Raw genomic sequence first — 15087 nt, 5'->3', positions numbered from 1 at the left:
GACAACGGGAAAAGAGGTGGGCAATATCTTCTGTATGGAATTTGCAAAAAATACATTCCAGAGGGAGAAACACATGGCTAAGTTCTAATCTCTTCTTTGTAGGAAGACCATTATGGCAGATCTTCCACAGGAAAAACTTAATCTTAGGGGGAACTTTTAGCTTCCAAAGCCAATGAAAAGCAAACGGCTCCACTTGGCTTGAGTTGAGGCCTTGAATTAAAGAAACACCTGATTTAACAGAATAGATACCATCTGGGGACAACCCCCATATCCTGGTATCAACCATACTATTACTAGGCAGAAAGAATTTTTCAATAGATACACAGATTTCCATGGGCACATAGCGTCTAAGAAGATTACTATTCCATTGTCCACCATTAAAAATAAAGAAAGCAACTGTAACCTGTTCAGATCCTGCGGGAACTGCACAGATATCAGACAAAGGGTACTCAAATAACCAAATATCATACCAAAAGGAAATCTTTTCACCATTCCCAACAATCCATCTCAAACCCTTTTTAAACATACCCCGTAGCGCCATTAATTTTCTCCATTGCCACGAAACATTTGCCTTAACTTTATACTAGAATAAATCCTCGCCTTTAAGATATTTTCTTTCCACTAATTGTACCCACAAATTTTCCGGAGAAACTAAAATTTTCCAAAGAAGTTTAAACTGAAGAGCTACATTATTTGTCTTAGCTTTCCTCAAGCCGAGACCACCGAATTTCTTAGGATAGCAAATCTTTCATAAATTTGGGGATTTTGCACCAGGATCTTTGTTCCAGAAAAAATTCCTATAACACTTATCAAGAGAAGAGAGAACTGCTGATGGGAGCGAGAAACTCTGCATTTGGTAATTTGCCTTAGTTGCTAAGTTTGATTGAATTAAGATTGTCCTCCCTGCTTGAGATAGAGAGTTTGCTCTCCATTTAGTGAGCTGTGACGAGACTTTTTCTTGAATATCAGCAAAAGTTATGTTTGTAACCTTAGAATCGATAATAGGGCAGCCCAAATATTTGCCTAGGGAAAAAGATTTTTCCATTTGAAGTATTGCCGAGAAATTTATAGAAAAAGCGTCTGAAACATTCTGGGTACATTGGAAGGCAGACTTGTGAAAATTGACTAACTGCCCCGACATTGCACAGTACTTATCTAGAATCTGTCTAATCGTATGACAACTATCTTCTGAAGCTTTAGCAAAAATCATCGTGTCATCTGCAAAAGTTAAAAAAGGGATCTTAATTTTCGAGTGTCCCAATGTTACTCCAATTGATCTACTTCCAGCAACACTAGCTTCCTGTAAATTACGAGCTAAAATTTCGGCGCACAAGATAAAAATATACGGAGATAGCGGGTCCCCTTGACGGATACCCCTCTGAGGAATAAAAGACTCCCCTGGGATCCCATTAACTAGAACCGAAAAAGATACCGTTGTTATACATTGTTTTACCCAGCAAATCCACCGATCGCAAACCTAATTTCTCTTAAAGTAGCAAATATAAACTTCCATTCTAAATCATATATGTTTTCTCCATATCTAACTTAATGGCCAGCCACCCTTTCGCCCCTTTCTTATTTTTAAAAGAGTGAAAAACTTCATGTGCCAGAAGCACATTATCTTGAATTAGTCTCTCGGGGACAAAGGCCCCTTGCAATGGATGGATAATCTTACCCATAACAACTTTAGCCTATTGCCATAATTTTAGAGATGATTTTATAAATTGTAGACACAAGCTTATGGTCTAAAGTGATTTGGGTTCGAAGGGTTATCTCTTTGGGATAAAGTAATAAAAGTATGGTTAATTTCTTTAAGCATATTACCTGAGTGGAAAAATGCTTTTACAGCACGCACCATGAATTTCCAACAAGGACCCAATATTTTTGAAAAAAAAGGGGGAAACCATCTGGTCCAGGTGCTTTGTCAGGTGCTAAATCAAAAGTGGCAGCCTTAACATCATCATACGTAACTTCGCGACAAAGCAGAGCATTGTCATCATCAGAAATAATTTCATCAAGAATTTGGAAATCAGTATCTATGTCAAAAGAACATTGAGAATTTGTCATGAATCGTGTTGCAAAGGCATTAGAGATACATTCCTCAATGCGAGCTGGGTGGGTAAAGATTTCTCCCTGCATACCCTGAATAGAATTAATAAGATTACGATTCGTTCGAATAGTGGCACATGCGTGGTAGTACTTAGTATTTGCATCACTTAATTTAATATGATTTGACTTAGCTTTAACTTTCCAATGAATATCCTGGAATTGAAGTAATTTGGCATGTTTTATTAAGAATTTTTCTTGTCGAGCAATAAGAACTGGACAATCATCCTTAAGGACTAATTCATTTTGGATCTCTTTTAGTCTAGCTTCCACCTTCCTAAGTTGTCTAAAGATGTTTCCAAACCGAGTTGCAAACCATACTTTAGCTCTTTCTTTAAGTAACTTACATTTCTTGGTAAAACAAAACATATAAGATCCCGCAAATCGCGTACTCCACTCTTTTTTAATTAAACAATCAAAATCCTTCCTAGTTGTCCACAATTTATTAAATCTAAATGGAGGTGCTTTTCTTACTTTACTAATATTTAAGGCCAATGAAACTTGACAATGATCAGATGAGGTAAAATTATGGTTATAAATCTTAGACTTTGGGAAAAGACATAACCAATCAAGACTCACAACCCCTTTATCTAAGCGTTCCAAAATATTATTAGGGCCATGGGATTTTTTCCGCCACGTATATGAGCTACCTTCAAACGGTAGTTCACAACATTCAACCGAGGAGAAAAGTAAGTTCATAAATGAAAGTCTAGAGAATCTAAAATTAGCACCTCCTAGTTTATCAGATTGCGAGCTTAGTTCATTGAAATCTCCTAAAATTATAAATGGAATTGATAAGGTTTTAATATAAACGATTAACTCATCCCAAAACTGCTGTTTAAAAGCTTGATTAGGAGGAGCATAAATAAAGATTGCTATGAAACTACAATCCATCGAAAGAATATTAATATTACAAGCCAAGAATCTATCACTTTTACAAATAACTGTTAGGGAAAAAGGATTGCTAGCACTATCTTTCCATAATAACCATATCCCCCCTGCTAGCCCTAAGCAAGGGATATAGTCAAAATACTGAAACCCACACCGACGAATACTACCCTCCCCCGGAGGGGTTTGCATCTTCGTTTCACACAACATCATAATATGGATATTATTAGCACCACAAAAATCTTTAACTTTTTCCATAGCTAAATACCTTCTACACCCTCTTATATTCCAAAAGCTAATATTCATATAATACCGTAGTAGTAGAAAAGAGTAAAGGATATAGCACCCTACTCCATCATCAGACACTAAAAAACTACATTTTTCTAAGACACTAACTACTAGCACTAATGAGCAAATCAATGCTAACAAGAGATTATTACGAATGCAACATATGACAACAGCAGCAACCTCATTAACTATATAAAAAAACCAATCTTGGACCATACATAAGCTACAATAATTTCCAGACCTCCTAAAAAAGGAGTCCCACCAAAGCCTTACCTGCAACCATTGATAGATACGAAATAAAACAAATCTCAATTGGAATCTAGTAACTAACCACTCATGCAAATAAAAAATAGTCCCATTTTTATCATCACTACTGAACCGGACTACTTCAAAACCGGTAACAAGATGGCGCAAGGGGGGGCATGAAGCAGAATAAGAGAAACTAAGCCTCCACTGCCATACAAACAGCCAACACAGCAGAGGAGAAGTTTCCCAGAGCATTACAACACCTAGACTATTTACAAAACAAAATAGGATGATTACAAATAATGCGAACATATCAAATTGCTCCCAAAAAAGCCAGAAGGCCCTTAGAACTAATCCCTTGACTATTACCATCTCACAAAAAATTTTTAAGCACCCCATAACATTACGCTTTTGGTTTCTTCAGAAATGAGGATGCCGAATCTTCCTCACAATTACTTTTCCTCCTCTTAGCAGCACTTGACAAGGAGGTGGGTTCCATAGGAATAGCCTGCTCGACACCCAGGGCATTAATATGCTTCACAATAAGACTGGCAGAGTCTATAGAATGGAATGATGCCTCATGAATATGAGGAACAGCATCACCAGATTTCTCTTCATCAGGGAGGATCATAGTTTCATTCTCAATACCAGACTCAAGCAAACCAAACCCATAAGACTGATCCTCAACATGAATGAGGGGACCAAATTGATTCTGATGCATATACTCACCTGGGTAGAACACTTGAAGAGGGGTGGGAGACAATTCTATGTCAGCAGCCCTGGCTGGAGCAAGCATATTACCTACACCCTCACCTACCTGGACATAAGAATAGTCTACCAGTGCTGCTTGGAAGCCAGCAGAGGAAGTAATAAGAGGGAGGGCGTTCTTTCAGAATCATCATCAGAATCACTATTACAACCAAATTGTGGGGCAGAAGCAAACACAATAGCCTTACCCTTGCCCTTCCCATGCACATGAACATCAGGGAAAGTCACAGGTTCCTTGAAAACAACACCAACTTCTTTTTTCTTAGAAACATGAGCAACAGACTTAGCATAACCACCAAACTTTCTATGGACAGACTGGGACCCAGAGTTTCTGAACACTGACTTAGGCTTAGCTTGCACCACATTGGCTTCCACAGCCCTGGTAGCAAGGTGATCTTGCCTAGTTGCCAGTGATATCATCTCAGCAAGGTACTTCTGTTTAGGGCTTTTTAACAAAGACACAGTAACCTCCTTTTTAGGAGCATGCAAAAGAGGGCATTTATCAATAGTATGCTCCTCAAATCCACAAAAAGAGCAACCAGTACTAAAATCCTCATACCAGATAATATAGCTACATTTCTTACCACCAGCACGAGATAATTCAGCATATTCAAGTAATGGCTCAGTGATATCAACACGAATGCAAGCCCTAGCAAATCTTATCTTGTTACGTAGCAGAGAATTAGCATCCAACTTAATTAAAGTTCCAACATTATTAGCAGCAAATAGATTAGCAAGAGAATCAAAATTGAGGAGTTCAGTGGGAAACCTAGGGATACGAACCCAAAGGTCCACCCACTTAATCTCTTCTATAAATGGATCAAAATTTGGTCGCCATGCCTGCAACACAAAAAGGTCTCCTTGGACATGCAAGGCTCTCAGCCCATACCAAGGCCAAGTCATTAGGGTTTGCAAACTTAAGCAAAACCAATGGTTGCCCATTTCCAGAAAATCAATATCACCATGCACAAACTCCATTCAGATTTTGGTACGGGATATAACAGTACGCACATCAAGGGGTTCACCCAACATCTTACCAAATAGACATGCCTTAGAAAGCTCCCTGATATCTTGCTGGACTTGAGCAAGCTCATCTACAACCACAGCCTCAGGGAATGAGGCATCACACGGAGGGTCTGGGGCAAACTCAACACCACAAACAGCATTAGTAGCAGTCTTTGAGGAAGAACTATCATCAAGACCTCGCAAAGGATCCTGAGGCAGGGCCTCATTCTCCTTAGAGGGTCCTGACTCAAGAATAGCTTCCTTAAAATTCATTACCAGAGAAAAATTAAAAGGATGAAGGCACACTAATGAAAACCAAAAGAAGAAAAATTTGGGACCAAGAATAAAAGGAGAAAGAGAGAGATGAGATGAAGAAATAATACACACCTTCAATTGTCTTATATAATGTATAAAATGCACACAGGCAACGCAATCATGCTTCGTAACAATCTTACTAGAGTCACTTACCATCGCCATAAATGCTAGGGTTTCGGTCTGACGGAAATTTCTGGAACCTTGATGAACAGCACGCCAAAAATCCAAAGGATTTAAGAGAAAGAAGCCACCCACAATGAATGACAGCACAAAAATTACCCTCTTAAACTCACTCTTCACTCCACTCCTCTGCCAAACATTAAATGCCCGAAAAAAGCACCTCCAATAAAAAGCCCCAATTCTTCGCGAAAACCCTAGTTCATTCAAATTTACAGCGAAAAGAAATTTTCCAGCCTGGAAATCATCATTATAGGCTATCAACAATAGCTCTAATTGAATACTAGCCCTATAGCAATAGAGTAGAAGAGGATTATTACTGCTATTAATCGCAGCTGCAAGAGCCTTAAGCAAGGTGTTAGGGTGGGAAACCCAACACGAAATCAAAATAGTACCACTGAGATGACAACAGAAGAGGAAGTAACTAGAATTTTTAAGTACCATGGCAGGAATAGAACTGGGATGCTTTTTGAGGATGAACTAGGGTTTCATGGGGGGACTTTGGGGACTTTAATCGCCTTTTTCCTCTCTTTCTCTTTCTAGCTTTCTCTCTCATCTTTATACATCCGCGGAGGTATACATCTTAGTTCCTTTATCGGACACGTTTGACAATGCACAAATTCAACTTTTAATATCTCTAGTTTCCAACATGTAAAAACTATAAAAAAAATCGATATTAAATGAAATTATATATTGAGACAAATCTAACAAGATCCAATATGACACTAATTTTCTTCTGTAAAAATCATAAAATACAATCAAAAGAAAATGTGTGGATTAGTACAAAACTCAAATTGTATCAGTTATTTTGAAAAGGAGAAAGTATAAAACTATTTGTGCGAGGGAAATTAATCAATTTCCTCGAAAAAGGGTCTGTTTTCCCCAGCTTATTTTCAGTTCAGTTCAGCTCCAATAAGTTCAGTTCAGCTCCAATCAATTCAGTTCAGTTCAGCTCCATTCTTTTATAACCATTTTGTTAAATATTATTATTATGTTGGTATAATTTATTTTACTAGTTACTCTTATTATTATTATTTTATATTATATTATTATTATTATTATTTATTATATTATTATTATTATTATTATATTATTATTATTTTATTATTATTATCATTATTATTATATTATTATTATTTAAATATATATCATTACTATTAGGTAGTATTATTATTATTGTTGTTTCTATATATTATTTTGTTTATTATAGCTTTACTCGTTATTATTACTATTATTATTAGGAGGAACATGATTTAGGTCAAAGCACAAATAAACCTACTTTTTTTAGCCCATAAACCAATCAAATCTCATCAAGACCGTTTATGATGTAATTTTCGCGGTCCGACCCAATCCTTATTTTTATTACTAAATATTTTTATACTATTAAATCTAATTATTAAAATAGTAATATTAATTTACTTCTTAGATATTATTGTTATTATATATCATCATCAAGTATTAATATATTAATACAAATAATATAAAATAATTATTATTAATCATCATTATTATCATTAATTATTATTATTAATAATTTATGATTATTAATATTATTTATTTATAACTATCATTTAAAAATATCCAAAATACTATTATTATTATTATTATTATTCATTATTATTACTTATCATTATAATTATTATTTAATATTTATATTATTATTGTTTAAAATATTATTTATATATTTATAACATTCAGTTTAATTCAATTTAATTTAATTTAATTCAATTCAATTCAATTCAATTCAATTCAATTCAATTCAATTCAATTCAATTCAATTCAATTCAATTCAGTTCAGTTCAGTTCAGTTCAGTTCAGTTCAGCTCCAATAAGTTCAGTTCAGCTTCAATAAGTTCAGTTCAGCTTCAATAAGTTCAGTTCAGTTCAATTCAGCTGTTTTATGCCGAAGAGAACAGGCCCAAAGTCCCGAATAAAATATCGCTGAGTCTGGAAGTCTAGAAATGCCCCAAAAATCGTTGAATTTGATGGCTATAAATACACACTTATGAGACTTTTCTAGAGGCAAATCTCATCAAATGCATTCTAAGGTCATAGGAGACCATTTTAAAGAATAACCACGTGCTGGGACGAACGCATAATGGGAAAACTTTTAGGTTAACGAAAAAATAATTACATGTTAAATGAACTTTAATTCAATGTAGAGGCATCCAACCTTCCAAAATTTATTCCAAGGCGTTCTGGAACTCTCAGAAAGGTCTCAAATGGGAAATATCGTCGTGTGCAAAAAAATATAAATTGTTCATAATAGCCAAAATTTGAAGGTTATAATACTTCATCCGTTTCAAAAAGCTTGCTACACTTCCTTTTTTTCACGGTTTTCAATGCAAATTTTCTTAGTGTCTAATTAGTTGTGTTAGAGGTATGTGATTATGGGGGAGGGGACCACTTGCAATTTTATTAAGTAAGGTGCATGTGTGGTTAAAAAAGGGGATGAAACCGCCTTAAAGTTAATTATTGTTAGTTGTTAATAGTGGGTTATATTTTATAAGTAAGGGTAATTTGGTAAAATGACACCTTAAAAGTTACCATATAAAGAAAAAAAAATAAGTGTAGCAAGTAATATGAAACTTTCATATATAGGAAGTGCGGCACGCTTTTTTGAAATGGAGGAAGTACATGCTTTAGAAACCTTAGGGTGTGAATATCCCTAGTCTTAGGAGGAGTCTTGAGAGACTCTTGAGACAAGATTTTCATGGGTCTTAGGGATAAAGTAATGCAAGACTAGGGAGAGTCTTGAGTTGATTTTTGTTTTCCAACACTCAACTCAAGACTCACCCTTGCCCAATGTCAAATATTGATTGGGTGAGTTTTTTTAAAATATCAAACCAATTATATATATATATATATATATATATATATATATATATATATATATATATATATATATATATATATATATATAAATCAGATTTTGTTTTGATGAATAAGTGAGTCTTGATTAGAGTCTGGGGATAAAGTATAAAAGTATAAAAGTATAAAGAGTCTCAATTAGTGGAAAATTGATGTGGCAGAGTCTGAAGTGTAGTGTTGAGTCTGAGGGATAAACTTACCCTTAGGGTCAGAATATTGAGAGTCTTAAGGGGAGTTATGGCAAGACTCAACTATATTTGAGTAAAGTCTTGGATAGAGTCTTGAGTTGGGTTTTGATATTTAAGACTCCTCTCAAAACTTTTGTCATGCAAATGATATATTTTTTGGCCAGTAAAAAAAATGATGTGTCTTATTCTTTTCTGTGGAGTGAATCTGTACCGAATCTAAGGAATAAAGTACAAAATTGAAATGAGTTTGAAGTGAGTCTGTAGAATTAAAAATTAGTGGAAAGCTGATGTGGCATAGTCTGAAGTTTGGAGTTGAGTATGAGGAATAAACTCACCCTTACTAGAGCTCGGGAAACGTAGCTTTTATGAGATATGTCTTGGGGTCATAAGATACCATTTGAAAACATATGCATGAGTTGGAATTTTAGAATGAGCATAAGCTGAAGAATGAAGGTCTTTGGAGCTATTTCGAAGTTGAAGAATAAATTCAGAAAACAAGGTGCACAGAGCAAACTAAATCAATGTAGACGGTTCAAAACACCCAATAATCATCCTGAGGCATACGTATATCCCAAAAAATCCCAAATAAAAACTTTCACCACCAAAGAAGCCAAAATAGCTGGATTTCAAAGGCTACAATATACGCTTTTTTGTACTTCCTAGATCCCGTACAACAAAACCTCATGAAATACATCGAGGGGTCATAGACCATTGGAAAGCAAATCCATGAGTTAAAACGAGCTTGTCGTGGAAAATAGTGTCATCCACAGCTATTTCAAGTTAAATAGATAAGAATTTAAACAAGTTGTAAAAGAAAATTTAAGACAATACAGAGGACCCAACTAACAATGCAGCTAACAAACCAAATATCGGATTACATAATCAAATCGCCAAAATTGAATTAAGCTCTAAACATAGGTAAAGACGACGACAGAGTATGACAATGTCAAAGAAATTAAATCTAAACACTGATCTAGGGATCAAATCATATCTAACAAGATGTACTTCTTCTGATGGTGTATAAGATCAAATGAACCTAACCAAAGAATAAAGAATCGAAAAATTGACCTTGAAACATCTAGCCCCAGTGGAAAATTTGGAGACTCATCCTATGTAGTAGATGATGGTTCAGGCTGTGTACATTTAGCTTATTTAGACTCTCTCATCTTCTGTGGAATCTTGTCCATGTCTTTGCTGCTTGGGTGTTGGATGGCTCCGACGCTCTTTTCCACCAGGCTTTGATGAAGCATTTCCATACCAGATCATCCCTAGAACAGCTATCATCATGCCCACTACCACATGTAAATTTAGACCTTCTTTCCCGAATAGAACAAACCCAAGTATCAAAACAAGGATCGTCTTCATATGGCCAAGTACTTGGAAAGATACGGCTGTGAATCTGCCGATGCAGATAAACTGGCTGAGGTTTGTCCCAATTGCAATTATGCATGAAAGAATTATTAGCATCTGCAGGGACCAAGAAATGGCAATATATAAATGAAAATTTCAAGAATATACAGAACGGACATCTAAAAACTTTGAATGCTACTACATATTTAAGTTATTTTAACTCCAAGAATTAATGAAGTTCCGGAGAAAGAAAATCAGAAGAGAGAACTTTTTTTATTGGATAAAAACTATTGCAGACTAGAAAAATGAAAAAAAAAAAAAAAAGAATGTCGACATCACTTACTATAGACGGTGTAGTATAGTCAAATGCATCGATTCTCTTATTAGTCAGCCAGTAATCCAGGAAGGGACCCACTAAAAGCAGAGTTCCAGCCTGTGCCGGAGCAGTGTGGCCCAAGAGGTTGAATGGACTGAGCGAATACTTCTTCTGGAGGAAATGCACATACTGCGAAGGCAATGTAACCAAATTAACTCATACCAGAGAAACAAAGTTATGAGTTATGACAAGGAAACAAAACAAGATCGCAAAGGCCCTCCCAAGTAAAACTAAAAGAAAAATCTAGAGCTAGAACAGAGCAGAAAAAAGAACTGTTCTCGACTGATAAACAGATCTTATACAAGCCTGCGCCAAGAGTTCATTGAGTAACATTAATCTTGAAGAAACAGCATATAGTACAGATAATTTGTTGACAAAAAGCCTCAATTGCCAATTTTGTGAGCACAGATGTGTCAGCATTGTTATGGAAAACTTCCTACTGAACCAACACAACATAGCACTTGCATCTGCAGAACGCAAGTCAATATATTAAGCAAAGATCAAAGAATGAGTGCACTGCCAGCACAAACTATACTTGATCGATGTCTCCACAAGTCCCCATAAACCATGGCTTAGAGAAAGCAAAAATATCCACAAATCAGTGAAATCATCCATAAATAATGGGTAATCATACAAAAACATCACTGACGAGTGACATTGTGACAAATCACATCCACGTCAAACCAAACTCCATCAGAAAAAATTACTCAGGTATGTGGGAAAAGTTATCTTGTAAGGTAGTTTGACAGAAACTTTGCAACAAACTAGGTTAATTTGTAGTTCAGGGTTCTATTGGAAAAACTATTTTGTAAGCATATTGAAAGCTTCTGTTGGTGTAAATCAATACAATGCATATCCCAATAAAGCTACTGACTTAATTACAACAATCCTTTTAAAACCTCGTAACAACTAACACACTATACAATAAACATTACATTAACTAAAGCTTCAAGAATGAAAATCACACTTAAACACAATCTCCAGCTAAGAGAGCTGGACAACAGCTCTGATCAATTTCCAACACCTTCAACTGAAACCAAATATCAACCATCCTGATCTTTTGTCATAATCACTAAAGCAAATAATCTACTTCAACACTATACCCAATCATTAAAACTCCATGAGGTCTCACATCTGTTAGAGGCTAGAGGAATCACTGAAAAAGAGCCACGTCTCAATGAGCTAGAACCTTATTGCAGTATGCCAAGATGCCAGCTAAAGAAAAATGATTTTATAAACAAAAAGAGCAGCAATACACATCCAGCCAAGCAGACCAACCCCTAACTTTTTCATAGCAGCAGATAGCAACTGATATGTCATGAGTCAGCTCCAGCATATCATTGTTTCTACCTAACAAAAAATTCAGCACTACGATATCCAGAAAGAACACAAGACTTGAACAGGGTTGTTCGCATATCAGCAAACATATTGCGTTTTCTAGGCATGTTCTCTTGTCTAACAGCAAATAGTCCATACAATTCAATCTTATTATTATTATACAAAGAATCTATATCAACTAAATACAATAGGATACCGTGTCAAGAATCTGTAACCCTCAAGTACCAGCTATGCCAGGATTACCATCCAAGGTCTAAAATTACTTGTGCAAGTATGATTCACAAGGATAAAAATCAAGCAATAAAGTACGCATATACATACAATCCTGCCGTCAAATGTAAGCATTTACTTTAAGTGTTGATTAAAGACTGTATGATGATTAAAATAAACTTAAACTCACATATTGCTGCAGAGCAGTACTCCATACTGCAATTGACGCTGCAACTAAACCTTTCATATTTACACTTACATCAGTAACAGTACATACACCAACACCTATCAGAACAAGTCCAATGCTGAGCTTGGTGTCTCTGGAATATCGGAGGTTATCAAACACGATCTCAAACAGGCACAGCACAGGAATTATACTCAGCTTTGCTATCTGGAAATCAACAACAAATTATTACGGCATGAATACAACGAGTACTAAAAATGGTGGAAAAACCAAACTGATAACTCACCTGATAAAAACCCACTGAGTTCCACATAAGACTAACATTCATGCCAACAATTGAAAAGTTTGCAAACAAGATGAATTTCAGCAGCTCCAGCAATGGTAAATGAGAATATTGAATAAATCCAAGCCAACGAAGAACAAGCGTCATCAATGTAGTGGCAACAAAATGCAATCCAGTCAGGGTCGTCGCTGCAAAAATCATTCATAAATTTTATAAAATTTATCGAAATTGATGAAAGTAAAATTACGTACCATAACTTAATTGCCAGATCATAAAGACATTGGCACCAATGCGAGCCACTAAATATTATCATTAGATAGGAAGACAAAGGAGGTTTCTAGATGCTGCATTTTCGCTCGCCCAACCGAAACATCTAGAAAAATAGAACGTAGGAGAATATGCACAGTGACATTAAACCAAGGGACAAAATACAGAAAAGTGAAAAGCTTTTGCCAAAAGGTAACATGAAATGCAATGCTTGGATCATCTACAACAAAAACATATCTCTAAAAGCTCCAACTATCTCTCGTACATTATCGAGACCAACCATCATTAAACACTTTCGTTATCAAACCATACTAATACTAGCAGTGATCCATCAAAGAGCTCAATTTAAGTAATCTACCCAATCACGATACTTACACCTCAGGTAAGATAAGTCTTGGAATGCATCAATATTGACGCCATTCCACTATCTCCACCCCACAAAATGCTTCTCTGTCTTCCTACCTACGTCCACATGTTCAACTGCTCATTAGCACGGACTATGTCTATACTTTATAGAAGATCACTTGTCCGTGCCAAAAGGTGCAGTTTCTAATCACATCGAGTTCGATAATAGCAAGTTATCTCCAAATTACAACTCAATTTGAAGGTCATTGTTTAAGGATCCGTTTGGTAGGGTGTAAAACGTTTTCCTAGAATACTGTTTTCCTCTATTTTCAATTTTACATTATTTGGTTGGCAAAAGAGTGTAAAACCATTTTACCTTGGGGTAATATTACTCCACAATGATGGAAAACCATTTTCCTTTCAAAATAAAGGGAAAATTGTACCCTCCTCTCACTATCTCCTTACTTTTCCTTTCATTTCATCATTTTTCTTACATGGAACCAAACAACGAAAAACTAATTTTGGAATTGTGCTTTACATTGTAAATTATTTTCCATGAAAATCATTTTACACTGAAAATGTTTTACGCCCTACCAAACGGAGCCTAAGAGTTCAACATAGACACCGTTCATTTCATCCGATTTCTAAATTCTACTCAAATTTAAATTATCTCCCATGATTAAACCGATTTTTACTAAATAAAACTCATTTTCAACAATCAAAACTGATTTTGCTAGTTCTGCACTGTTTTTATCTTCTGCAAATTACTAACTACTATTAATTTTTACTAATCAAACTTTATCTTTACTAAATATTATCGTATTTAAGTTGAAGTAAACAAAGCCATAATGTAGAACACGTCTAAACTACTTGTTCTGCTAATATCTAAACAATTAAATAACATAATGTAACAATATATCATATTTAAACATGTTCAAGCACTACATAATAAAAAAATAAAAATAAAGAAGATGAGTATATAATAATTAGAAAGATTGTTACCAAAACTAAAGCCATAAGTAGCCATTAAAGCTTTGTTAACAATAATAATTCCGACGGAAGTGACAGCATTAAACATCCAAGCACCGACATCAACTGCAGCTTTCATCTTTGCCTTACTAGCTGGAGCCATTATCTATATAATTAAGCGACGAAAAATATCTCAACCTTGTAATTTCTCTTCCATTTTCAATTCTGAATTCTTCATCGAATTTGTTGGAGATCAAATTTTCTGATCGTAAAGTTTATTGGAGTAATTTAAGATCATTCGATGATTTTCGGAAGATCCGATTTTCGGAGTTCGTCGAAAAAGTTGAGTTTGAACAAGAATGTTATTGTGGAAAATCCCGAATTGCGTGTGATAATTTAATTTTTTTGATGGATGAATCGGAAAATAGAGAGTTGTCTCAATGTTTTTTGTCCGTAATTAGAAATGAATCAGAATGTGACAATTAAAGAAAGAACTAGAGAGAATAGGATTTAGGAATGGATGAATCTAGAGAGAATTGGAATTTTTGCAAATGTTTCTCTCTTTGGATTTCTTTTATTATCTTCCCATTATCTTTGGATTTTGTTGGGCCATTAAATTTACCCAAGTTTGGTATGATCAATGATTTGGTGACATTTTTTTTTTTGGTGCAAATGATTTGGTGACATTTACAGTTTGTTTGGTAGAAGAAATTTGGAAGGAAAGGAAAAGAAGTGGAAGGAAATTTATTACTTTCCAATGTTTGGTTTATTAAAAAAAAAATTAAGTGAAAGGAAATTGGAGGAATTGGAAGGAAAGACTCTTTAATAAAATTTCACTTTCCTTTCCTCCCAAAAGCGGGGGAATTCGGAAGGAAAGAGAAAATTTATACCAAACATGGGAAATTAAGGTTTT

General features: G+C 35.1%; 1 protein-coding gene across 3 annotated transcripts; it reads right to left on the bottom strand.

Annotated features, from left to right (window-relative positions):
- Positions 1–9670: 9670 nt before the first annotated feature.
- On the bottom strand, positions 9671–14819 carry LOC104894272 (UDP-rhamnose/UDP-galactose transporter 6). Of its 3 annotated transcripts, none has more exons than XM_048644122.2 (5): positions 14208–14819; positions 12597–12781; positions 12386–12517; positions 10546–10707; positions 9671–10319 (listed from the first exon to the last, which is right to left on the bottom strand). In XM_048644122.2, exons 1-5 carry the CDS (start codon positions 14335–14337, stop codon positions 10005–10007), a joined length of 924 nt encoding a protein of 307 aa, XP_048500079.1. In that variant the 5' UTR covers positions 14338–14819; the 3' UTR covers positions 9671–10004. The 3 variants fall into 3 exon arrangements, with proteins under 3 accessions (XP_048500079.1, XP_010678762.2, XP_048500080.1); XM_010680460.4 differs by having other exon boundaries at positions 12317–12517; positions 14208–14816; XM_048644123.2 differs by lacking the exon at positions 14208–14819 and adding an exon at positions 12845–13744 and having other exon boundaries at positions 12317–12517.
- Positions 14820–15087: the final 268 nt, after the last annotated feature.

Source organism: Beta vulgaris, chromosome 5 (assembly GCF_026745355.1).
Source record: "Beta vulgaris subsp. vulgaris cultivar EL10 chromosome 5, EL10.2, whole genome shotgun sequence".
Classification (NCBI taxonomy): Eukaryota; Viridiplantae; Streptophyta; class Magnoliopsida; order Caryophyllales; family Amaranthaceae; genus Beta; species Beta vulgaris.
The sequence above is the reverse complement of the archived record's forward strand: the minus strand, read 5'-3'. Positions and strand labels throughout refer to the sequence as shown.